The 24,130-nt window shown below is 42.8% G+C and overlaps 1 protein-coding gene across 4 annotated transcripts in view; it reads left to right on the forward strand.

Moving 5' to 3' along the window:
* The window catches only part of MTA1 (metastasis associated 1), a 75,136-nt gene that overhangs the window by 47,864 nt on the left and 3,142 nt on the right, over positions 1 to 24,130 (forward strand). Inside the window, exons 12-20 of one of the 4 annotated variants that reach the window (XM_030952942.1) lie at positions 1,688 to 1,803; positions 2,615 to 2,766; positions 4,395 to 4,584; positions 4,969 to 5,058; positions 6,934 to 7,086; positions 7,915 to 7,950; positions 13,717 to 13,728; positions 18,597 to 18,628; positions 21,443 to 21,594. In XM_030952942.1, the coding sequence (XP_030808802.1) occupies positions 1,688 to 1,803; positions 2,615 to 2,766; positions 4,395 to 4,584; positions 4,969 to 5,058; positions 6,934 to 7,086; positions 7,915 to 7,950; positions 13,717 to 13,728; positions 18,597 to 18,628; positions 21,443 to 21,594 (933 nt within the window). The remainder of the gene's footprint in view (positions 1 to 1,687; positions 1,804 to 2,614; positions 2,767 to 4,394; positions 4,585 to 4,968; positions 5,059 to 6,933; positions 7,087 to 7,914; positions 7,951 to 13,716; positions 13,729 to 18,596; positions 18,629 to 21,442; positions 21,595 to 24,130) is intronic. The other 3 variants (XM_030952943.1, XM_030952945.1, XM_030952944.1) reach the window with 3 other exon arrangements.

The raw sequence follows: 24,130 nt of genomic DNA on the forward strand, positions 1-24,130 counted from the left end.
AGATGAAAAAATATTCAGGGTTGTGAATTCATCTAAATGTCTTTTTTTTAATCTCCTCTGCTGCTTTTGAGCTGTGTATGTGCTGCTCAGTGCACTATAAGAACAAACTACTTGCAGTGTTCCTGTGCCATTTGGCCTCCTGAGCTTTCTCTGCTGCAAAAAGGCTCTGAATTTTACAGTGAGAACACTATCAGAAGTTTTTCCTGGACTGGACAAACACACTCTTGCCTCCTTATGCAACCTGTGTGTAGTTCCTGTAGTTCATTCACAGCAGAACTTATTTTGTCTCTGTAAATGGAGCTTTACTGAGCTCTGTATATCAGGATCCGATTGGACATTTTCAGATAAGAAGGATGTTTTCTGGCTTGCAGGGCAGCATCAGCTTTCCAGTTGTCTTCAGAATTATGTCAGTTGGAACTCCATTGCTTTTCATTGCTGAGAACATGAAACCTGATGCTGGTGTTCTGTTAGAAAGAAATTAATTTGGCTCTATTCCCACAATGCTGTTTTGGTAGCTCTAGCCTGGGTGAAACACAGCAAATGTTCTGGGTTACTGAAATCACTGTGACTCCTGTGTCAGTGTGCAGTTGATGTGTAAGAAAAGGAGGTTGCAGAAAGCCATTTTAAGATATTTCTCCTTCCAAATCATGGGTTTGTTAGTTGGAAATAAAAGGAATATGCCCACTCCCTTCAGTCTTCAGGTAAGGGAACATGATAGAAATGTAACCAGCATTGCAATTGGGGCTCATGTTCAGCAGTTGGCTCCAAAGCCTGCCTGCTCTTTGTTGCTCCTATAATGTGAACCCTAACAGAACTCCAGAGTCCTTGCATGTTTGATGAACTCCTCGTGTGAAACTTCATGTACAACTTCTTCCACCTTCCTCTATTCTCCAAAAGTCCTGTCCCAGCAATAATCTGTCCTCCTCCTTCCCTCCCATGCCAGATTTTTTGAAGGCCTCTCTTTTCCCCCTCAGGCACTTCTTCCTCTGCAGAGATACTGTGCTATTCCATACTGCTCTCCATGCCAAGGTTTTGTTGGCCTTCCATTCTCAGCTCCCACCAGTAGCATTTGTTTTAGCTCGTAGCTCTTGGCCTTTCCAGAATCATCATTTTAAAAGATGGTATAGGGATGAGCGGAGGTGACCCAGATGTTGTTGTATGTTGGGTGTTTTTGTGGGAATTGTGGCCACATGATGCAAACCCTTGCAGTGAGACAACATGGAAATATCTGTGACTGCAGTCTAGGGTTGTATTTCCCTGACTAAAGCAGACACTGCCCTCTCTCTGCCTGCTGCTCCTTCCCCCAGCCTTCTTTTTGGAGATTTAAGTAAAATATCTCTCATGTTGAGGACTTGTGAGATCTGTTTTTATCTGGATTCGTATGATTGGGATAGTGAATAAGATATAAGTCTACCTGGACTGGTTTATTGTTTGTTAAAAGGTTTTGAAGTCTTGTAAATGGCATCCAACTATCATTATAGTTATTTTCATTATCAATATTATTAAAATATTATTAGAGACAGTGTGTTCATAGAAGTCAGATTGCTGGTAATTACAGCTGGTTCTGGAAGCCACATGCTGAATGAAATTTGAGTCTTCAACCATTTTGGGCCATACTTTCAAAAGTCAAATAAAAAATTGCATACTTCAATTAACACTTGTCATTCTTTTTGCTTTGTGTCTTAAGTAACAAGCCAAACCCCAACCAGATCAATGTAAATAATGTCAAACCAGGAGTGGTAAATGGTACTGGAGTCCAGGCACAGAACGCGGGAGCAGGACGGGCCTGTGAGAGCTGTTACAGTAAGTGCCAGAATGGCAGCTGAGATGGAAATGTTAAAGTCAAAGCTGTCTTGTGCTGGGGTGGGGGCAGAGCTGGATATTGCAGCATTTAAAAGTTTGGGGTTTTTTGAGGTTGTTTTGTTTAGTGTTTGTTTTGTTTTGTTTTTTAACTACTAGTGTTACATTTGTAAATAGAATTATGAAGTACTAAAGGGGCAGTTAGTAAATGTTCTACATAATTGCATGTAACTATTGAGTGAATATTTAAATCACTAATGTGTGAATTTGACAATTTTTTTCATCATTTTTAGTAGTTTTCAAAATATGTGACACCACTGTGTTTGATCTGCTGCCTGATATTATACCGAGTTCTAATGATTGTGCTCCTTTATGGGGAGCCTGTAGAGATGCTGGAATGATGTTGTATGAGAGGTCAAGTCACAGACTCTGTACACTTCTCAGTTGTAAAATTAATATATGGGAAGTTCCTGAAGGCAGTCTTTGCTGTTTCCCATGTTCTGCAGAAATTCTCTTGCAAAAAGAGAACCTTCTCATCCATTGGCAGGAAATCTTCCCATGTCAATAATTGGTTTTTTTTCTGTTAGCTTTTTAAAAGGAATGTAGATTAATTAATGTAATCAATTCTGCTGAAATCACAAGTATGTTTAACAGTGGTGATGACAGTGAAAGCCATCATCAGTTTTGAAGGTCTGTTTGAACTTTGCTCTGTGTGTGGGGGGATGTTTTCTTTTGTGCTGCTTCTAAAGAGAATAAGATCTGAAAAGTGATCCTGTGTAAGGATATATATAATTTCCACCTTTGTTATCTCTAGCCACCCAGTCTTACCAGTGGTATTCTTGGGGTCCCCCTAACATGCAGTGTCGCCTCTGTGCATCCTGTTGGACCTACTGGAAGAAATACGGTGGCTTGAAAATGCCAACACGCTTAGATGGGGAGAGGCCCGGACCAAACCGCAATAATTTGGTGGGTATCCACCAGGCAGCCTGCTGCCTCTGCCTGGCAAGCTGAGTGTCATGCTTACCTAACTGCCTGCTCACTGGTCTTAAATATTTAACCACCAGAAGAATGCCTGCAGCCCTCGTTGTTGTCCTTGGGTTTGGTATTTCGTGTCAGGCAGAAGTTGGCGCATTAACCTCGCTAGAAGTGATTTGTTGCCAAGTACTGCCCTGAGGGAAAAAAACCCATCGTTTGTTTAGCAAACCAGCCTTCAAATGCTTAAAATTACTTAGTGGAGATGGCAGAAGCTGAAATGCCAGCCAGTGTTTCTGGTATTTGGTTTCCATGTTTTTTGCTGTAGGGGGAACAGCCCTGTTTTTTTTCTCTCCAACAGAATTAATTATTTCCTGAAACCTATTTACTTTCCCAAGGAATATTCAAAATTAGATATACCCCAAATCGCTAGTGACTTTTTAGAGATCCTTTATCTTGTTTTTCTACCTAATCCTAATTTTTTAAATAATCCTCCTTTTTTTGGATAGGTTTGAGTAAGCATTGTATGAGCTGTTGCTGTTTAATTTTTTCTCTCTTATTTGAAAACCAAAATTCTCAGATTTTTTTCTGAATTTGGTAGGAATTTCATCTGGAAGCATTAGACATTAAGCTGATTGGAGAAGGTAACTGTATGACATGGATAGAAGGATAGCACACACTGAACGTTTATCTCAGGATAATTTTTTTCTTCTCTCCTATTCTTTGCTATCATTCCCTTTCCATTTCTTTTGTTTAACATTTATCCTATCCAGGCTTCTCTTTGCCTTCTGAAGCATCCTTCGATAACTGCCTTATACCTCTTGTTTGTTAATTAAAAGTATGTAAATAGTCATAGAAGGGAAAGCCTTTTCTCCTCAAACTGAAGTTTCTTCCTGTTTTCCAGCTGTGGGTGGGTCTGAGATAAGATACTACTTGCATTATTTCATTGGTTGACTTAGTTACTTTTCATAAAGAAGATAATTACTTTGGTTCTCAGTAGCTAATAAATGTCTTCCAGTAGTATTCTTTATTATATGCAATGAATATGAAATCTGTCTATGAGTACATTTGTTAAGAGTAAGAATTAAAAGAAATTCTTGTAGCTTTGAGCCAGAACCATTCCTGCATGCCGTACATTTGCTTTGGAAAATGAGTTTTTGGTGTATATTTTTGTTACGCAGCTCTTTCTGATTTTCCCCTCCTTCTGACAAATGCTTTGTTATAAGAAGTTTGCATTGTACCTCCAGAGCAACCCTGAGCACCCAAAACTGGAGAGTCTTTCTGTTGTGTGTATAAGCTCTAAGTCATGTGATAGCACCAGGTAACTTCTTCGTGTCTGGCTTTGGATGCCTACCTTAAAGCTTGTGACAGCATAGAAATAAATGCTTCCCTGCAAAGTGAAAAGGTTTACCTTCATTTTATACTTTGAGATATTAGGAATAAGACTTGGGAAATGAGGAGTAGCTGGGTTAAAAATATTTTCATTTGTAATACCATTTCTGTTCTTGTGTCTGAGAATCAGTAGTTGAAAGTGATTTTACATAATAGTTTCTCTTCTTTACAGCTGTACTTTCTAGTAATTACTATTTTCAGAAATCATTTTTGTTTTCCTTTCCCTTCAGAGTCCTCATGGTGTGCCAGTACGAAACAGTGGGAGTCCCAAATTTGCTATGAAGACACGACAAGCTTTCTATCTGCACACAACAAAACTGACCAGAATTGCCAGACGTTTATGTCGAGATATCTTGCGCCCTTGGCACGCTGCAAGACACCCCTATCTGCCTATCAACAGTGCAGCAATCAAAGCAGAATGTGAGTGAGCTGCAGCTGGGACCTCCTTGCTAAGGAGTCCTTTGAGATTCCTGTCCTGGAAAGTTTTGAGTTGCAGCATGCTGAGATGCTCTCTTGCACGTAGCTAGTGCTTTCACAAAACCTAGGTGTACTTATAGAGCCTTCTAACTGATGGTAGGCTGAGCAAAATAACTTTGAAAGTTCATGAGCTGTTTGTTTTAAAACATTTGTGTTTGCTATTACATGGAGCATTCTCTGTGTTTGTGTCCTGTTGCCAGGATCTGCTTGCCACCTGTAAAATTCCTTTTAATGGCAGAGCTCTTTCAGGACACTGGAGTTGCTCGCTTGGTTTTGCTATAATAGCTAAATGTCTTCACCCTCTAATTATTTTTCTGTGTTTTACAGGCACAGCACGTTTACCTGAGGCATCAGAAAACCCATTGCTATTAAAGCAAGTGGTTCGAAAGCCTTTAGAAGCAGTACTCCGGTATTTAGGTATTAAACAAACCAAACCATCACGTGCAAAACCCCCCAAACACAGGAAACACCCTCCTAGCTACTCTGCTGACCATTTGGGTTTTCCACTTGGGTCCAGATTTAGATGCTCCTTCAGGATTAAAAACAAACAAACAAGAAACAAGGCACAAAAAAAACCCACTCCACAAACAAAAGAAAACTTACTTAAAACCAATCTCGTTAGCTTGTCCTTTTTACTTTTCCTACTTTATCTGGCAGAGCCAGTGTCTCTGCAGTCCACTCTGGGGTCATAAAGCTGTATCAGAAACTTGTTCAAGTGAAGGGAGGGATGTGTTTGCTGTGGCTTCTGATGTATATGGAGGCATGTTACCATCTGCTAGTGGAGGCACTAACATGTTTTGGGAACATTTGATTATTCAATTCTTCTGGTTTTGGGCTGTCTGGAGGTGGTTTGTGCAGTTGGGTCCTCCAAAAAGCCTCTTGGGTTTAGGACAGCACTGTGTCCCACAGCTTGTGAATCAGCTGATGGCTGTTCTGTGCTGAATCTAGACAGAGGGATCATACTTCTATTTTTCACTTTCCTCTTGGGTTTTGGTGGGGTTTTTATTATTATTACAATTTTCTTGAGGACTCTTGCCTCATGAACTGATCTTTGGGGCAGGACTGTGTAGCCCCATCCAGAACTTCGGTGTAAGTTTGAGCTGCTGGAAGCATCCAGAGTGATGCTGTGTAACATGCAGTGCTGACTCCAGACAAATGCCAAATGCTTTTCCCCAGTGCTCCCTGTTGCCCTGCAGACATCCCTCAGGTTGTTCTGGCAGCCAAACAAGAGTGTCTCCTCTTTGAAGGCTTCCAGCTTTGCAAGGAAGTTGATTGCCTTTTCATTTAGATAAGCAGCATTGGAGTTGATTTTAGGTTTCTGTGAACGTTTTTGTTGATGAAATATTGTAAGGCTGAGGGTGTATTAAATATTTACTGCTCTCTGTTGGGTGTTGTACTTCTGCTGTGTACTAATGGGATACATGGATTGAGAAACCTTTGGAAACATGCAGTGCAACAAAAGACAGCAAATGAAGGGAGAAGTATGCTGTTGGATAAAATCCTTATTTTCATAATTGTACAGAAAGTAGCAGCAGATTTTGAGCCTTCCTTGCCCTGTGTCAGGGTCTCCACTGGATTACTGAGCTGGGAGAAAAGAGTGGTGGAAATGGAGGGAGGACTGGCAAGGAGGTTTTATGGTGGTGTTAGTGGGATTGAATTTATATCTTATTCTGCTGTTGGGCCTGTGAGGGAAGACTCAATTCAAGTTCCCATTTGCTGTTTCTTGGAACTTTCTGAAAGTCTTTTCTCAACTCAAAGTTGAAGAGTGTGGGCTTGAGGTCTGCCTTGGCCCAAAGCTTGAATTCAGATGTTGTGTTCTTTATAGTGGATCTTTGAACCTTCACTTTTTTTTGCTGTTGGAGAAATTGTATTTTTTATAAACTTTTCTGGCAAACTGGCAGATTTGTAATTTCCCCAGAGTTTAGGGGTGTGTTGCATGACCAGCATGGCCAAAGTTGGGTTGTAGTATCCAGCACCCCAAAAATCTCCCCAAATTATTGGAGAACAGTGTTACAGAAATAGATACAAAGTGCTTTTGCTATCAAATCTTATTTTAGGGTAATAGTATGATAATGATTTTCATGTCTTCAGTAGTGGTGAATTCCTAAATATATGGAAATGCTTTATATCAGTAGCAATCTCCTGTAGCAATCTCAAAACTCCTGAGTGAGATAGTTTGTATGTAAGAGGAGGTGTACTTGGTCACCTGGGAAGTTTGCAGGTTGTTTTCAGATTTATAATTCCAGTATTTTTGCTAATAAAAAAAATTTCTACTTTGCTGTTTTCCACCAGAGTCTCATCCATGTCCTCCAAAACCAGATCCTGCGAAGAGCTTGTCCAGTTCTCTCAACAATCTGACTCCTGCTAAGTTTACACCTGTCATTAATAATGGGTCCCCAACTATCCTGGGAAAAAGAAGCTATGAACAACACAATGGAATGGATGGTAAATATTTTTCCACAAAATTCATGTTGTGTCTGTAGGCTTTTTCTTCTGTCCTTTCGGTATACAAGGAGATTATTGAAACTCATAGTCCTTTGTATAAATTCTGAATTTCTTATTCTTGAGGGAGGTTATTTTTAACTTTTGTAAAAGCCACCTGTCCCATTTCTCCTTTTGGGTGAGGCACATGGTATGTACTGCCTAGGAGGTGCATGCACACAAAGTCACTGTGCTAGTGGAACTCTGCCTGCCTTGGCCAACCTTGCAAATGGAATAGTGAAGGAGAAACTTCCCTTCAGTTTTTAAATTAGTAGTGTGAAGAATACCCTGATAGACTTTTTGAGTGAGGTTTCCCTTGTTGGCCCTGTTACTGGCCACCTCTGTGTTTGGGCTTCACCTCCTCAAGAGGAGGAGGCAAGGGAAAGGTGTTTGAAGTGGGAGATAGAAGCAGGATGTTCCTGGTGTGGACTCCAGGCCTCTGTTCTGAAGAACTGCTCTTGCTTGAGTGTGTCAGGGAAGAGAAAGTGCAGTCTCTGTCAGATGAGAGAAAAGGGTCTGTTGAAATGGTCATAACAGGAGTGAGAACACAGAAGGTAGCTCTTCCTAACAGGGGAAAGGAACAGTTGGTGTAGTGGTGACTCCAGCAGGGAGGGAGATCCAGTGAGTCTTTCTCATTTTTCACCTTTAATTTTAACTTTATAAGTAGCTTATATAATTACAAACATTTGATGATATCTGATTGTGTTTTAACATTAAGAACTTTTAAAACTGCTGCTGTTCAGGTTGCTGATGTGATGTTTTTCTCTTTTCTGTTCACTTGTGCTCTATCAGGCAACATGAAGAAGCGCCTGTTGATGCCTAGCAGGGGTAAGACCTTAAAGCTGCGCTCAGCTTATGCTAGGAGAGTGATTTTTAGTTTCATCTGCTGGCTTGTCTGTGCTTTGTGGCTAATGAGTCTGTGTGCACCTTCTGTGTTGATGTCTAAGTGTTCCTTGGGTAACCACTTCCACCCATGGTTTTGCTGCTCACCTTTCAGGCTTTTCACATGCAGGCAACAAGTTGTGCACCTGTACTGAAGACATGAAGTCCTGTGTTGAGAATTGGTTCCTAATTCCTCAAGTTGACAGAACACTCTTCCAGCAGTTCTGTGAAACTGCAGGAAGCTGTGATGGTTGGTTTGAAAATAGGGGTTGTTTCACTGTTTGACTTCTAAGAAAGCAAAGTTTCACATGTCTTGAACTGCTTTGAATTCGCTTGGACCAAAAGAAGTAGAAGACAGTATTTACATCAAGTCCCCAGTTCAGCCCTCTGTATTTTCCAGTGAGAGTGGACAGTCCCACTGGTTAGAGACTGTCTGCACATTCTCTGCAGGCAGTAGAAAATGATTTTCAAAGTTTCCATTGATTAAAAATTAATCTGTTCTAAGTACTGAAAAGATGTCAGAATTTTTCATTTGTGATCGTGCAGGAAACATGTCACTGCTCCAAATGTAGCAGAACGGATCAATTTTGAATATTTAGGAGACAGACAACCACAAAATCTCACTGTGAACAGGCAGACACAAAAGCTTACATGTTGCCATGAACTGGCCAGCACTGCATGCCCTGATGATGATCCTTGTGTTTCGTGGCTGAGACAGTGGATGGCTGTTACCCATATTTACATGCATGCAAATATGAGTGTATGTGGAGAATGCAGCAATGACGACAGGGGTTGTTCTACTGTCTTGCTCTCCTTGGGAATTTATTCCTTGATACCCTGTTGCTGAGTTTTTATGTGCTTTGTAACTTGTCTTTTGGGAAGAGTAACAAAACCCTGCTGCATTGGTCAGTTTGGCTTCCTCTGAAGCTTCATCCAGTAATGAGGGATGTAGGTGCAGAGTAGCTCACTGAGTTTCCACAGCTCCTGGTGATTACCTGCGTATGGGCAAACCTGCTGCTCCCTGCTGAATGTCCTCCTCAGCAGATGACACACTTGGGAAGCTCAGAGATGTTGTGGCCCAGAGGAAGGAGGTAGAACAGATCCTGCCCTCTGGAAATCTCTCTGCAGAGAGCACTGGACCTGATAACCAAACACGATTTTCTGGAAATGGAGGATCCCTGTTTTAGTGTTCCATTCACTTAGAACTGTTGCTGGAGCTATCTGGAAAGATGATTTTGGAAAAGTACCTGTTCCTCAGAGTTTGTGTTTCTCTGAAGCAGGTGTGTGTAGCTGTACAGGGCCTGGATCTTCCCGAGCACCTGCTGCTCTACCTGTTGGGTCTGTACTCAGCCAGCCACTGAAATACTTGCTGGAGTACTTGTTCCTGTAACTGCAAGGTAGCAGAATCCAGTTCACTCCCAGAACTGGTTTACCTGCTGGGGTAGTGAGTGTTAACTGGATATTCTTGTGAGCAGTTCAGCTTAAACCTGTTGGCTGAGATTTGTTTGTGAATGGAAAATGTTTGCCATGCTGCAGTTTTGCATTTGTAATATTTCCTGAGCCTGGGTTGCTGGAAGCTTTGCCAGGACTGAAAGGGAAGGGTTCCACCTGCAAGGAAACAACATTTAAAGAACTTGGATCAAGATCTTTGATCCAAGGGGAGCACAGGGAAGCAGATGGTGGAAGTTTGGTGGATCTCTTTCTGTCCTGGTGCCAGTTCGTATGTTGGTGCCTCTTAGCACAGGTTCCCAGCTGCCTTGTGTGTGAGCTGGTAAACCTTGCTGTTTGTGGGTATGGATACAACTGGTTTCTTGTGCCATGAAAGGACTGGGATTGTGGCACTGAGGCTTCTCCTTGGTTTTGGATGGAGTCATCCAGGTTTAGTAGTCTGGTGGGCTCCTGGCAGGAAGGGCACCAGTTGGAACTACTGTGAAGAAGAGGTGAATGGCAGTGAGAGTGATGAAGCCTTGTGGCCAGAATTTAGGAGCCAGTGAGTGAGTATAAAAGGATTCAAATTATCCCATCTATTCAGAATAATTGATTTTTGGATTATAGTTGGCCTATAATAGTAGAAAAAGATTGAGAATAAGCCTGCCTTGTTATAATTGGTCAGAGTCTGCATTTACCTAGATACTATGGGAAATTGAGGGTGTTATTTTCATGTTTCTCATCTCCTCTTGACATACTGACTAGTTTAGGTCACTGTAGGGGTGTGCACTGCAGAAAAAAAGATGGTGTTAAGATGTCTGCACAGAGAGGCTGAAATTCTTTCTGCACAACTTTAGGTTCAGGAAGATGCTTTGTCCACCTGTGTTTAAATAGTTTCCAAAGAAATGTTAACCTAGTGCCAAATTGTATGTGTTATCCAGGACTTTTTCTGCTTCCTGCTGCTGTGCTGCATTGGTAGCACCTGGAAGACATCTCAGGGTTTGGACAGGTCACCGTGCCAAAGTCTGTGACAGGGGACAGTGACATCTTTTCTGGTGGGCTTTAGCTGAAGTCTCTTGGCTGGTGATGAAAGCCTCATGGTGCTGGGCCATCACCTCCAGACACAGGGGAGAAGCCTGAACACTTATGAAATAATGGCATGTGATGGTTTTGTAAGGCTTTCCTCAAGGCCAGGGTGTAAAGCAGAATACAATCAAGAGGTTTATTTGCAGGAAAGAGCCAGGTAGCAGCTTGTGTCTGTATAGTGTAAAGCATTAAGGTACATTTTTATACACACCAATTGCTGAACTTCAAGGAGTAGTTCACATTTTTCCTTTGGAATTCTGTCTATTTGTTTATTTTTTTCTCTTGCTACTGTAGTTCCAGCTAAGTAATTTTAACTTTTTGACTTTTGTTTTTCTGGCTCATCTCTGCTTAGCCCTTGAAACCTGAACTTCTTCAAGCTCTGAATATGATTTATCTGGCCAGGCATTTTGAATTTTGACCAGTGCCTGAATTCCAAGAACAGGAAAATAGTCTTAATGTCATGTTCTCACTGCTTCCACTTTACTTTACAAGAAGATTGTAGTTCTTTCATCTATTTTGTTTTCCTCCTCTTTAAATCATGTTGGAGGCATCATTAGGCATACAGTACACTTCCCAGCTCTCCTTCAACATTAACTTAGCATGGACAAATTGCTACAGAATCCTATTTTTGGAACATGAAAAGGACACAGAGTCTCATAAGCTGTCAAATAGAGAGAGATGTTAAAAAATCTGTAGTTTATTGCTTTTTCAGTAGTGTTCTGGAGCTCAGCTGACAGTCTTTGCCATGAAACTTCCTCTGGGGAGAGAGAGAGAGGATGTTTTGTGTGCAGGAACCTGTTTACTTGATTCCTTACAGCCATGCAGTGTGGGATCTGTGTGGCACTTGGCTATGCAAATTCCTGCTGGGGGAAGGGAGAGAGCATTGTTAGATTTTTATTTTTCTCCCCTCTCTTTTACACCATGCTGGCTTTCATCTAATCAAAATTGTTTTTCAGGGTCATCACATGCACTCCTAAAATTGGCAGAAAGAGGGAGAACATGAATGAGCAGCTGCAATAAAGGGAAGGCTTTTCCCAGCAACAAACTTGCATTGATAACATGGTGGTGGATCGAATGCTGAAAACTGGAGAGGGTTTATAGAAGAGCCATGAAAACAGGGAAGGGACTGGAAAACACTCTGTATAATGGAAAATGCTTCTATCAAAGTGGAAGTTGTAGATGCTTGTCTCTGCTGACAGGAACAGCAGAAGTATAATAATAGGGGGCTTTCAGTCTAGCTAGGAGTGCAACAACAAGCTGCAGTAGCCAGAAGGTACAATTGGGGACTTTGGCTGGAAAAAAGCTGCAGATTTTTGAGTGAGGTTAATTAACTGTTGGAATACCTTGCTTCTGCTGCTGGGGATTTCTAAACGCAAATGGAATGTCAATCTAATTTAACATGTTCTGGTTCATTGTTTCTCACATCCTTTTTGGGAAAAGTGAATGAACCAAAAGTGGAAGCATTCATCAGCCTGGCATGGCCTTAGCTCAGTTATCAAGAGATGAGGATGGCAGTGGAAGAACTGTTCTTGAACAAAAGCAGCTGTCAAGGTGGAAAGATAGGGAAGTTATCTAACATCAGCTATGTAGGGAACCAAAACTATCTCAATATTTTATACACACACACACACACACATATATATATATATGTTTTTTTCTGACTTACACTTGCAGAAAATGTGGACTTACCTGTACACATAAGTTGCATTAAAATTCTGCCTTTATCACCAGTGACCCCAGCTGTCCTTCTAAAAACTGAGGGATAACCAGCCAATGGAAATGTGCCCATCCAGGAATTACTGTAAATGGCAGGGAATGTTGGCCCTTTAATAAATGGTGGGGTGCTGGGGGAAAGGCCTGGCCTTAGCTGTTGGAATCCAGACCCCAGTAATGCTGGGTAGTGACAAGAGAGCAAATGTTCAGTGCCAGCTGCAGCACAGCTGGGAAGAATGTCAGGTTGCTTGAACTGCTTTTTGGAGACCCCAAGAGCCATGTGCCTGTGCAACTTTCTTGCTTTAAGATTATTTGCCTAAAGTAATGATTATTTTTGAGGATTTCATATGGGATTTTTTATTCAGCTGCTAAGTGAAACAATTTTCACTTGCCTTCAGTTTAGCCTTGATATTCTGATTAGGTTCTTTTGGTGTTGTGAAGAAAGATCTGAAAATAAAATCAGCAGATGGGCATCATGCTCTGTGGATCAGCTAGTGAAAACTATTTCGTTTAGTAGTGATGGCATGGAGTAGGATGCAAATGTTGGTTGAGAGGAGAGTGCATATCCCCAGGCAATGGCAGAGAGCAGGTGTAATTAATGTGAGAGGAAATTAATGTATAACAGAGCAAGGACAGATTTGCAAGTGCCCTGGATAGTACAAAGCCTGAATTTGTAATTGAGTGGAATGTGTGCTACATATCATTCATATATATATAATCTTAATACATGCTCACACACATATATGTGTATTGTGTATGATGTAAAATACTCCTGATGCTAAGAACAGTGAATAATTCAGTGCTGTCTAGTTTAGATAGCATGGATCAGCAAATCCTAAAGCAGAGAGGTGCATAGTTTTGTCTCCTCTTTTTTTAACCACTTGGTGTGTTACAGCCAGGCAGAATCCACCATGATGCTCTTTTTGGAATATGAGTGGACAGTATTGATTGAGTCAAGCCTGAGACAGAGAGCAGCTCTCCCTTCTCACTGTGCTTATCCAAGGAGAGCTGCTGGCTCTCTGCAGTTGGATGCCACTGTTCAGAAAGTATTAGCAGGGTTCTTGAGGTGCTTGTAGCAGGAGGTACAGCCTTGCATGAACAGACACATCACCTGGGAGGGGCTGTGGTTACAGCAAGTGAGTGTGACCTGCTGGACCAAGCATTTTAGGAAGTGCTGTCAGAATCCAGTGATGTTAATGTGCAGGGCTTGATGGAAGGAGCTGGGTACAGACCAGTACTTGCCCATCCAAAATTAAAGCTGCTCTTTGCAAAATCTCTCATTTGGAGTTGCTGTGTGTTTAATGTTGTCTTGGTTTTATCTGTCCAACAGAGAACTCTGATCACTTCTGTGTTTCATTACAGCCAAACCAGTCTGTGTATCTCTATTGGTTGCATGGGGCTGAGCTATTGTATTCTGAGCTACTTGAATCTTTCCCTTTTTTAACCTTAAGTCTTTTCTTTCCTTTCCTTTGCCAATCTTGGTAGGAACTTACTTAGGTAAGTAAATTGCAATTTAAACATTGTTTTTATGTACAACAGAGTTTAAAGAAAATGTTACGTCTAGGTGGTGTTTGGCACAATTTATGCTCTGTCCTGCTTGTTGCACTTATATTTCTGAAAGTTTGTAGCCTCTGGTTGTTAGAAGGTGGACATGAACAGTGGTAAAACACTCCTGGTAGCTATAAGAGAGGCAGGGGTGCTGAAGTGTTCTTGCAAGCTGGCAAAAAAGTGTGTGTGTGTGTGTGTGTATGTCAACACACTGAGACTGCCTTGAATGAACCAGTAACTTGGAAGTGAAATCCTTGTTCATCAAGCCTTGTTCATGCATGAATTTTTATATTTTTCTCTAGCTTACTCACAAATGTGGTACTGTTGATGTTTTTGTTAGTGCTGGGAAGGATGGAGTCCCAGGAGGAGGATTACTTTTGGAACAGGAAAATGCACATGAAGAGTATATGGATTTTAGAAAGCAATAGTGAAGTCACTGGTTGTGAAATTCTCTGCGTTTGTTGTGATTGAAGATATGCTTCTGAGTCTTAGTGCATATTACATGTTCTGCATGATACTTCTTGTGGGTAAACAAAGTAGAAACCAAATGCCATCTGTGACTAATTGCTTGATGAAACAATTTTTGTGTGTGGTGGATGTGCAGAAGATTGGAGTCAGTAACTTTGAGTAAACACAAGTTTACTAACTCTGAGTTGTGTCCAGGCTGGAAGCTGGGCTACTCTTCCTCCTTGGTACAAGGTCAGTTCTGTACAGACTTGTGTCAGACTGTAAAGAAATGGGCTGTAAAGCCCCAGCAGCAGGGTGTATGTTCAGGTGTGGAAAAGCCCTGGGTGGTTTCTGACCAAGCAGAAAGTTCTCCGTGCTTCAGCAGCTTCTTGAAGCTTGCTGTAGTAACTTCATGGGAATATCCCTGTGCTCCAGCCTGCACTGGGCTCACTGCTGGGGGTTTAGGCTCTCCTGCTTCTCCAAGTGGCAGCTGTGTGTTGTGTGGTGCTGGCAGAACAGCAGGCAGAATGTGAGCAGTGGGGGTAGTTTTGGAATTGTGCCATCGAGGTGCTGAGTCGCAGGGGATGGGACTGGAGCAGCAGAGAGCATGTCTAGAGTCAGGCATCCAGTGGGACCAGATGTGCTGGTTTGCTTTCCATTGGGAAATGAGATTCTCCCTTGCTCCCTGTGTTTTTGAGTGCCAGCTGTCCCCTACTCCCACAGCGTGCTCTTGGGGCAATGCTGTAGTTGCTGCTGCAGGTTTAGGCATTCTCTCATTCAAATTATTTTTATAACAAATCCTAAACCATGTGAGGCAAATGACATGAGATTGTTGGAACAGGCTGTTTGACTGAGAGGTGGTTTCCCTGTCCTCGAAAGACAGCACAAAGCTGCAAAGCAGCAGCAGTAACAGACTTGTGTTGCTGTTTGATTGCAATCCTTCCCCACCTGTATTTCTTTGGGAGAAAGTCTATTCACCTGCAGCTTTGGTACTTCAGGAATGAAGGGATCATTAGGGCATAGTAACCTGCTGGACTGGTTTTCATCCAAAATCTCTGATTGTGCTTAGCTTGAGGAGCAGTTCTGAGGTCCTTGGCACGGAGCTGTGGGGAGCAGCCCTGCCCTGAGGGTGCCAGGTAATCTCTGCAGTGATCAGCTGTTTCATTGCCATGTCAGTAAGGTGTACAATCGGCTGTGGCAAAGGACATTTATGATTCTCTGCAGCTATAGCTTCAATTGACTTTGTCTTCATTTTATTCTCTGGGGCTTCCTCTTTATTTCAGTGTATAGAGGAGACTGGCAGGAAGAATTGGATGGCAAGAGATTTTCTACAACTTTGGGTTCTTTTCAATGCTACCCCTAACATTTAGTGTGGAGTTTTGAGAGTATGTTTCAATTTCTTTGGCTGCAAAAGAGTGGAAGACCTGCTTAGATTTGTCACTGTAAACCTTTACACTTTGTGGTTTTAGAAGTTTGGTGAATCCTGAAAACATTTCCCTTTGTTGTTTGTGTATTTTTGTGTCGTTTGGAGGAGGTCAATGTTGATGCTGATGTGCAGCTGTGCAAATTCAAGCAGTTGGACCTTAGATCTCATCAGAAGGAATAATCACATTTTCTACCCTGTGTCTTCTCTAGACATCCCTCCATAAAATATAGTCCTTTTTTTTTCTTGGAGAGGAGCTGCCAGAACTGTTGTATTCTGCTCCTGATTTAAATTCTTACGCTATCTTATTTTTAACCTGCTTGTGGATGCATGGAGAGACATCTCTCAAATCTTCATCTGTGAAAGTGGAGCAGGCACGTGGGGCAGGTGTGAGTCTGGCATGGTGAGTTCTCTGCCTGTGCCACCACTCACCCACAGACACAGGATTGGTTTAGTTTTTAGAGGTGCCTGTCTCACAGGCTTCCTCTCTCACACAGAAGCCACCAAAAGCTTTTGGGTGAAAATCCATTGTTTCCAGTCCAGATGCATCCTGTTGACTTGCCAGCAGTTCCACAATGGGTTACAGATGTGCTGTCTCTGTGCCTCTCTTTGGTGGTGATTGTGCATAGAGATTGCTCACTTAATAGCAGTGCTTTGGCTGCATATGCTCTTACTGTGATATTATTTTTAATTGCAAACTGAATAAGGTCATTTTAGTGCTGTTTTCATTGTTTCAGACTCCAGTTATTGAAGTGTGACTAAAGTGAAAATTCATGGATTAATTCACCAATATTAATATGCTAATTGATACCTTGTTGCTGTGAAAGCAAGGGTATAAATTGCATTGAAGCTGTAGCTTTGTTTTGTGTCCTATTTTATTGCAGCAGAAAGTTGTCATGGGCAGCTTTATCCTGGAAATGGCAGAGGGAGGTGTGTTCCTGTTGTTAGCACTGCTTCTGTGCTGCTTGAGGGCTCTGAAGCTTTGGGGCTCAGGGCAAGCAGCAGTCCTTCTCAGCCTTTGTTCAGTTTGCATCCCTCAGCTTCTCACCATGGAATATTCTGGTTTAATTCTGGTGCTTGGAAATAGCACTATTTACTGTCTGTTGTACATCCAGCAATAGTCAGTGCAGCAGCAGCCACATATCAGGACAGTCTTTTCTGGCATCAAGGCTGTTCTTACTACAAGAAAAGAACTGATCTGGAGCGTGGTTAAAAAAAATATGTGGCTTCAATCCAGGGACTAGCATCGGTTGATTTACATCCCAGAGTTTCTGTGAATGGAGAAAACATAATCTTTCAGTTATGGAAGGGGGAAGAAAGTAACAAGTGCTGGAGCTTAGCTCTGAGGCTGACAGGTTCTGGCTGCATCCTGCTGGCTGTGCTGTTTCCCAGCATCCATGGAGCCCTTTGTCCATCCATCCATCCATCCATGCCAAACAGCTGCTCACAGCTGTGTTTTGGATGCTGTGGTTGCTCCCATGTAAAAACAAATTATTATCTGGTGCCTACGCTGCCTTTGTCAACATCCAAAGGTTGTTACTGGCCTTCTTACTGGTGCCTGGTACATCTGTCCTACAGGCTTGGTGGAGATATTTTTGGCAGCTATTTCTTCATCTCCGTGGATACTTAGGCACAAAAATGCAGCAAGAACTGAAACCGTGTGTCTTCCCATTTGAAGCAGCTAACAGTTTAACATCTACACAGGATGCAAAATACACTTGATATAAACTGATGATTCTAGTGTGGTATATTGTGATGTACTCAATGCTCAGGAAATGTCCCCTGCTTCGCCCTCCTTGCTCCTGACACTACTGTGCTCTGTGTTTCCTGTGGTACTTGATGCAAGAACGGTTTTACCAATGGGAACTTCCAGGAACCTGCTGGAATACAGACTATGAGCTGTGAAAGTTCATTCTTGCTGGTTTCTTTAAAAAGTTTTTAATCCCAGCTAACTCACTATCAATGGGAAGGTTCAAAGATCCTATGAATGTGAAAGGAGGATTCATTCTGAGACCTTTTGCAGGCAGCAATAGCATTTGCTGATGCCTGTCCTGTAGGACCTGTTGGATTTGCTGCACTGACATTTTGGTTCTCAGCCAGAAGGGGCTGAGGAAGGTGGTTTGGTGCACAGATGCTAATGAAGTGGTGTTTTCTGGAAATGTGCATCTTGTAAAACCAAGCAGTGCTAGCAAACAGCTTTATTGGGTCTCCCAGTCCATTCTGTGCCAGGCTGTGTTGCCTTACAGCAACAGGCCTTTCCCTGAGATCCCAGGAGCTCTGAGAGTCCTGCAGGCTCCTGTGTGTGCTCAGTACAGCTGGGGGCAGTGTGAGGGGTACCTGACAGCCCAGCAACACCCCTGGTGCTGTGTGTGCCTGGGAAAGGGCTCTGTGAGAGCTCAGTGGCTGTGCTCTGTGCCTCAGGAGGTGTTTACTCGTGGCAGGTTCAGCAGATGCACTCTGTTTGCTAACAGCCTGTAGCTGACGTCTGAGCTGAGGAGTTCCCAGGGGACCCAAGGAGGATAAGGAAGATTCTGTTTGTTGCTGCCTTGACAGTGAATAATGCCTTCCACTTTCTCCTCCTTGACGTCAGTAAATTCCTCAGACTAAAGGAGAATGTCAGATTTTTCCCCAGATGCACAGCAAGGCTGGGATCTGAAAGGGAGGTGTGCTTCTAGTGCTAGTGGGAAGCAAGGTTTGAGTACATGGAGAAGGGACTGGGCGAGTGGAACGTGTTTGTGACTTGGGGCCTCTGCTCTTCAAACCACGTTGCTAAGGAAGCTTTTCTCAGTCACCTTTGTAGGAGGGCAGAAGTCAGTTCAGTAGGCAAGCCTAGGCTGAGCAAAACAACACAGTTGTAATCATAGCTGCGTGTGTTTTGATTTTGTACTTTTTTCTGTCTTGGAAAAGCAATGGTCTTACCAGCTCTATTCTCTTTCCTGTTTGTTAGGTCTGCCTAACCACGGACAAACCAGACAAATGGTAAGAGAATGTTCATTTAACCAAAACAGGGAAAAGAAGAATTATTAACCCACACTAGATAGAACACCCCATTAAACCGTAGTGCTTCACTTCCACCTTTGCTGTTTGCAGCTGGTCATAATTCCCAATTCACTGAAAAGGGAAAAAATATTGTTTTGGGGCATCTAATCCATCTTAGTGGTTAAATACAATTTAAACCTCAAATCCATCTACCTTTATATCTATAAATGAGATCCTGTTTTGAACAGAGCATTTTGTTTCTGCTCATGCAGAAACTGAGTGGCTGCTTCCAGCAAAGTTCTGGAATGTGTTTCTAGGTGGAATGTATTTCCCTGAAGGAGAAAAGTTTAAATGATGGAAGGGTTTGTTTGGAAAACAGTTTGTTTTTAAATTTTTTTTAGCAAGTTGGTGTGCAAGTTACGTGCTGAGAATGCTTGTATTTGACTTTTTTTTTTTTTTTTTTGAGTAAAAAATATTTGTAGCCTTTCATCTATTGTGCTGAGTTTAATCAAAGGACACAAGCAAATAGCCAGTCTGATTGATGTGTCTCTGGCAGAATGCTTTCTCACTAAATTGTGAAGGGGCCAGTGCAAAGGCTGTGCATCCCCTTCCCCCCTTGCACGTGGCTTGTGGGAAACAACTTCAAGCATATGTTCCCCCCCAGAAATGATCTTCTGATGTTGATCAAGGAGCTTGCCTCGTTAGCTGAAGTGCCACAATGCATTAATGTCAGCAGGGTCCCTGTGACACAGGTCAGCAGCAGCAGGTGTGACTGATGGTCACTGCACAGTGATCACAGGCTTTATTGAACCTGACAGCGTTTGGGGAAGTGAGCAGTGGCCTGAGGGGAGGCCAGAACTTGGGTGTGCCAGGCTGCTTGGAATGACAGAGCATTCCTTTGGTTTGTTCCTCCATCTGAAGTGGACTCCTCCATGAATTCAGCTCCATTCCGTGTCACTGAGAAGACTGGCTGCTTGTTTGTGTCTGCTGAATAAACCAACTCAGAGCAGAGGGAGAAATCTCTGATGACTTAATACTTTTTAGGTGTTTTAGTGTGAAACTCCCAGAACTGCCTTGATTCCATGTTGCCTGATCAAGTGTGAATGAAAAATTAAAGGTCCTCATTTAGGATGTATCATTTTAAATAGATTTCACCATGTAGGTAGAGAAAGGGCAGCCTGGAAGCACAGGGGTGCCCTTTCTAAGTATTTCCAGTAACTTTTTCTGGAGTTGTTCTCCTGTGTATCTTGCATATGTGGAGAAAATATGCTTTGCAACCTTAATGAACGGATTTTCTTGGAGAAACCTGGAGGGGGTAAAAATAAAGCCATCAGAAAAGCTTTTATTTGAAACCTTTTGCTTAACAAATGTCAAATCTAAAAGCAATTGTTCCAGTATTTCAGTGGTCTGCAGTGGTGCTGAAGCTGTCTTGTATAATATGGGGCTGGGCAACTAAGAAATTGTTATTGCACTTGTATGCAACAGTTTTAAAAAGCTTAGGGTTTTAAAAAGTGGGGGGTTTGTTTGTTTAGCTCTAAAGCCCTGATGCTCTACAGGAGGCAGATCTTGCTGTAGAGCAGTTGATTAAGGCTGGTCAAAAAATAAGTCATTATCATTTTCTGTTTTCTGCTCAGATACAAAATGAGATAGACGCAGGGGTTTGTTGGGGTTTTCCCCTTGGTTTTTAGACTGAATTCTTCCCTTTCTAAGTCAAGGTGTTAAAATTCAGTTAGTTATTGCAATGACCTGACACTAAAGGATTTGAAGTCCCCATGTCCACACCATTCCTTTTGAGGTGGGTCTCCCAGGGCAGACATCTCTCACACAAATGCTGTTTCCCATTCCATGGGCAGAAGGGGAAGCTTTGGTGCATCTGGGGAGATGGCCTGTGAAATATCACAACTGAATTTATGCCAGGGTGTTTTCTGACCAGCTTTAATTCATGCATATCAAATTTTCTGGGCCTTCATTTTGCATCTTTCCCAGCTGCTCAGTGTTACTGATTTCAGTGGGATTTCTCAATGTGCTGATCAGCAGGAAGAGGGGCAGCAGCACTGGACTTCAGTGATCAAGGACAGCTGCATTTGAGAAGCTTAACACTTTGCTCCCTTTCATCTGCACCTCTCTTAATAACAGCTCATGTTTTTCCAGCTGAGTGTAAGGGGCTTACTGTGAGTCTGGAAAATGATGCCTGTGTTGATTCGCAAAGCAAATGTGTTGTTATGGGAAGTCTGTGGTGTTCAATACTAAAAGGGTTTTTATCATGAAAGCTGCTAAGCTTTGTAGTACTACATTTGTTTTCAACAACATATTTAATTCTGTACTATCCTCATTAAATATTGACCTCCCTAGAACAAAAAGGACGTGGGTAAGTTTGGTACTCCAGAATAACTGTAAATTCTGATTCTTGTATTTGATTTGCTCTGTAGCTAATTTCCTTCCCTGAAATCAATAGAATTGCTCTAGATTTATGGTAGTAGCTGAAATCTAAGTCTGATGCTCAATCTTTTGAACTTGATGTCATCTTTCAGACACAAGCCACAAATTATTGGTAATGCCTTCCATTTATTATTTGTCCTGTCGCTGAAGTATTGCTGTCCTATTGCATATTGAAGGCGCCTGACTTGTACTGCTCGTGAACAATTGCTTATGTGTGAATTCTGTGTTCAGTCCTGGGCCAGAGGGGGAGGTATTTACCCTAAACTTTCAGCAAGCCATACAAAAGCTTTAATTCTCTTTTCCTTTGCGTGCTTAGCACATGTTGCTGCAGGTTTGTTGCAGGCCATAACTGCGCTGTTTTATGTGTCACGTTAGGGACCAAGCCGAAACTTGCTGCTCAATGGGAAATCATACCCAACAAAAGTCCGATTAATTCGTGGTGGATCCATGCCTCCAGTGAAAAGGAGGAGGATGAACTGGATTGACGCACCAGATGATGTTTTTTACATGGCCACTGAAGAAACCAGGTAGGAAATGTGGCGTTTCAGAGGATTTAAGGGGATGTCTGTTGTTTCGTGGGTGCTGCAGCTGGCGTTGTGGTTAGAGGGGGATCTTGTCAGCAGGTCTGATGCTACAAACTGAATGCAGAGACCACAGCCAGTACTGAGGTGGGTAAGGATGGGAAATAATCATGCACTTACATTCCAGAGAAAGCAGATTCTTGTTCTTCTTCCAGAGCAGTTGCTGTAGGAGATGGATGCAAAGGGGAGGAAGGCTGAGATGGGAATTTGCCTGGTTCAGACCCATCACTGCCCTCACAGGTCCCATCTCAGTGGGACAGGATAGGGCCCTCCTGGCTCACGGGTGACGCTGAGGAGCAGAGCCTCCTACACACAGAGCTCTGCATGTCCTCTTGCATGCTGAACTCTGGCATTACCCCTCAAGACATCTCCACGTGTGTCTGGGTCCTGGAACCTGCAGGTGACAGAGGGTTTCCATAGATGGAGCTGACTCATTTTTCAGTGATTTGCATTTGCCACCAGTAGCAGTGAGATTTAGTCCCACAGTGTCAATCTTCCTCCTTTGGTGCTACTGCTTCTGCTAGTCCTAATTCTTCTTGTTGGTCTGCCCACAGGACAAAAATAGTAGAAGAAACTTTCCTTGTGTGAGTTTCACTTCAAACTGTTTACAAACTGCTGACAGAGTGGTAGAAGCTATGTGACCCAATCCCTTAGGCAAAGTTCCCAGTACTGGTATTCCTAGGATGGGAGTGTTGCTCCTGGGTGTGATGAGGAGGTAGAGAAATTGGCTTGTGTGGTTTCCTCCCAAGAACTTGATGCCTCCCTTCTGGGTAACCTTGAGGAAGGTCAGAGCAAAGCTGCAGCCCTGCTTTCCAGCCCTCCCTGACAGCAGAGGTGGTGTCTGGCTTCTGTCATGGTCTGAAGCCTGGAGTTATCAACACTTGCACTATCAGTGAGTGCCCCAAGAGCAGAGAAGCACTTACCTTTCCCTCCACTTGCAGAGATGGACCTGGAAATTACTGGATGCCTGAACCCTTCAAGTGGCTGAGGAGGTCTAGAGTTTTAGTGCTTTGTCTCTTCTGGTACTACTAAATTTGGCACTGCTCTGAGTCTTCATTTGCTCAGCACAAAGGTCATAGGCGAGAGTCCTGGTATCTCCAAACTTCTCCTTAACCTGCAAAGCATTTCAAGTGTCAAGGGACTATTCTGTGGGCCTAGTATCAAAGATGGGCTTTGTAGAATAGGTGATACTAGTAACATTCAAGTTACTCACCACTGATCTATTGGATGATCAGTTTTCAGTGCAGGAAACACCTTGTTGGAACTCAGAAGACACATGAAATTAATTTCCTGGTCAGATTTGTTCCTATGGACACCTTTAATGCGACTGTGCATTTCACACCAGCTCATATCTTTGCCATGTCTTTCCCTTCTCCTTTCTATGCCTGCAAGATGCTGTGAAAGAAAGCAGTTATATATGGAATTCCATATATAATTGAAAATAAAGTGAGAGAAGGATTTAATTTTCAGGGGAAGCAGTTTTCTTATTACTGCTGTCGCTCTGATAAAGAGGTACTGGGATCCTGTTGCAGCTCTCAGATTCATGTGCCATTGTGGACTCAGGGCACACAGTCCTTACACACAGGGTGTGCACTCCTTAGGTGCTCAAGGCTTGTTTCATAATCCTGCATCTAGGGAGCTCTTCTTGACATCTGCACCATCCAAGGCACATGAAACACTCCAGGTGCATGGTGGCAGTGTGGCAGTACAAGGTACAAGCCCTTTGACCTGGACAGAACTGTGACAATATTCATCCAGTGCGGTGTTGGTTGTGACAACAATTTACAGTAGACACAGAATCCTCTGCTCAAACAGAACCACTGACAGAGGCAGGAAGGATCAGTCCCGCAGCAACCAGCACAGCTCTAATGAAAATCGTGGTGATAGACATCAGCTCAGTAAGATCTTATCACTTCCATTTAAAAATAGAGAGAGAAAGAAAAGGGAAAAAAAAACCACCCAGGCTTCTTTGTCTGACAGCCGTGCTGCTTAGCTGACTGATGAGTGGTGAAAGGAGATTTTTGGCAGGCTGTGAAGAGCAGGGAAGCCTGAGCGATGGAGCATTGTCAGTGGCACGGGTTTTCTGTCGGGCATTTCACCTCTAACTTTTCCCTGAACCATCTGCTGCATTCCAGTGTCAGGAATGTAAGACTTGTTTGTGAGCTCTGAAACAATTTGAGCTTTGTGTTGGCTCCGTAGCAATCAATCTAGCTGCAGTATCTGCATATCGTCCTCCAGCTGAGGGTCAGGCTGTGTTTTCAGTCACAGCAAGTAGGTTTCCCTAAGTTTTACACGCTCCCCCTCTCCCCTTTTTGTGTAGCTCTGTTGAGAACACAACAGAGGTGCTGGAAAACTCTGTGGCTCTGAAGGAGCAGTTTGAAAAGTTGGTCGAATGAAAGGAGTAAGTTCTGAATTGAAGGCTCCCAGTGAGGAGCTTGGCATTTATAACTCAGGCAAGCGGAGGCAGCGATGACCTGATCAG

Source organism: Camarhynchus parvulus, chromosome 8 (genome assembly GCF_901933205.1).
Source record: "Camarhynchus parvulus chromosome 8, STF_HiC, whole genome shotgun sequence".
NCBI classification, from domain to species: Eukaryota; Metazoa; Chordata; class Aves; order Passeriformes; family Thraupidae; genus Camarhynchus; species Camarhynchus parvulus.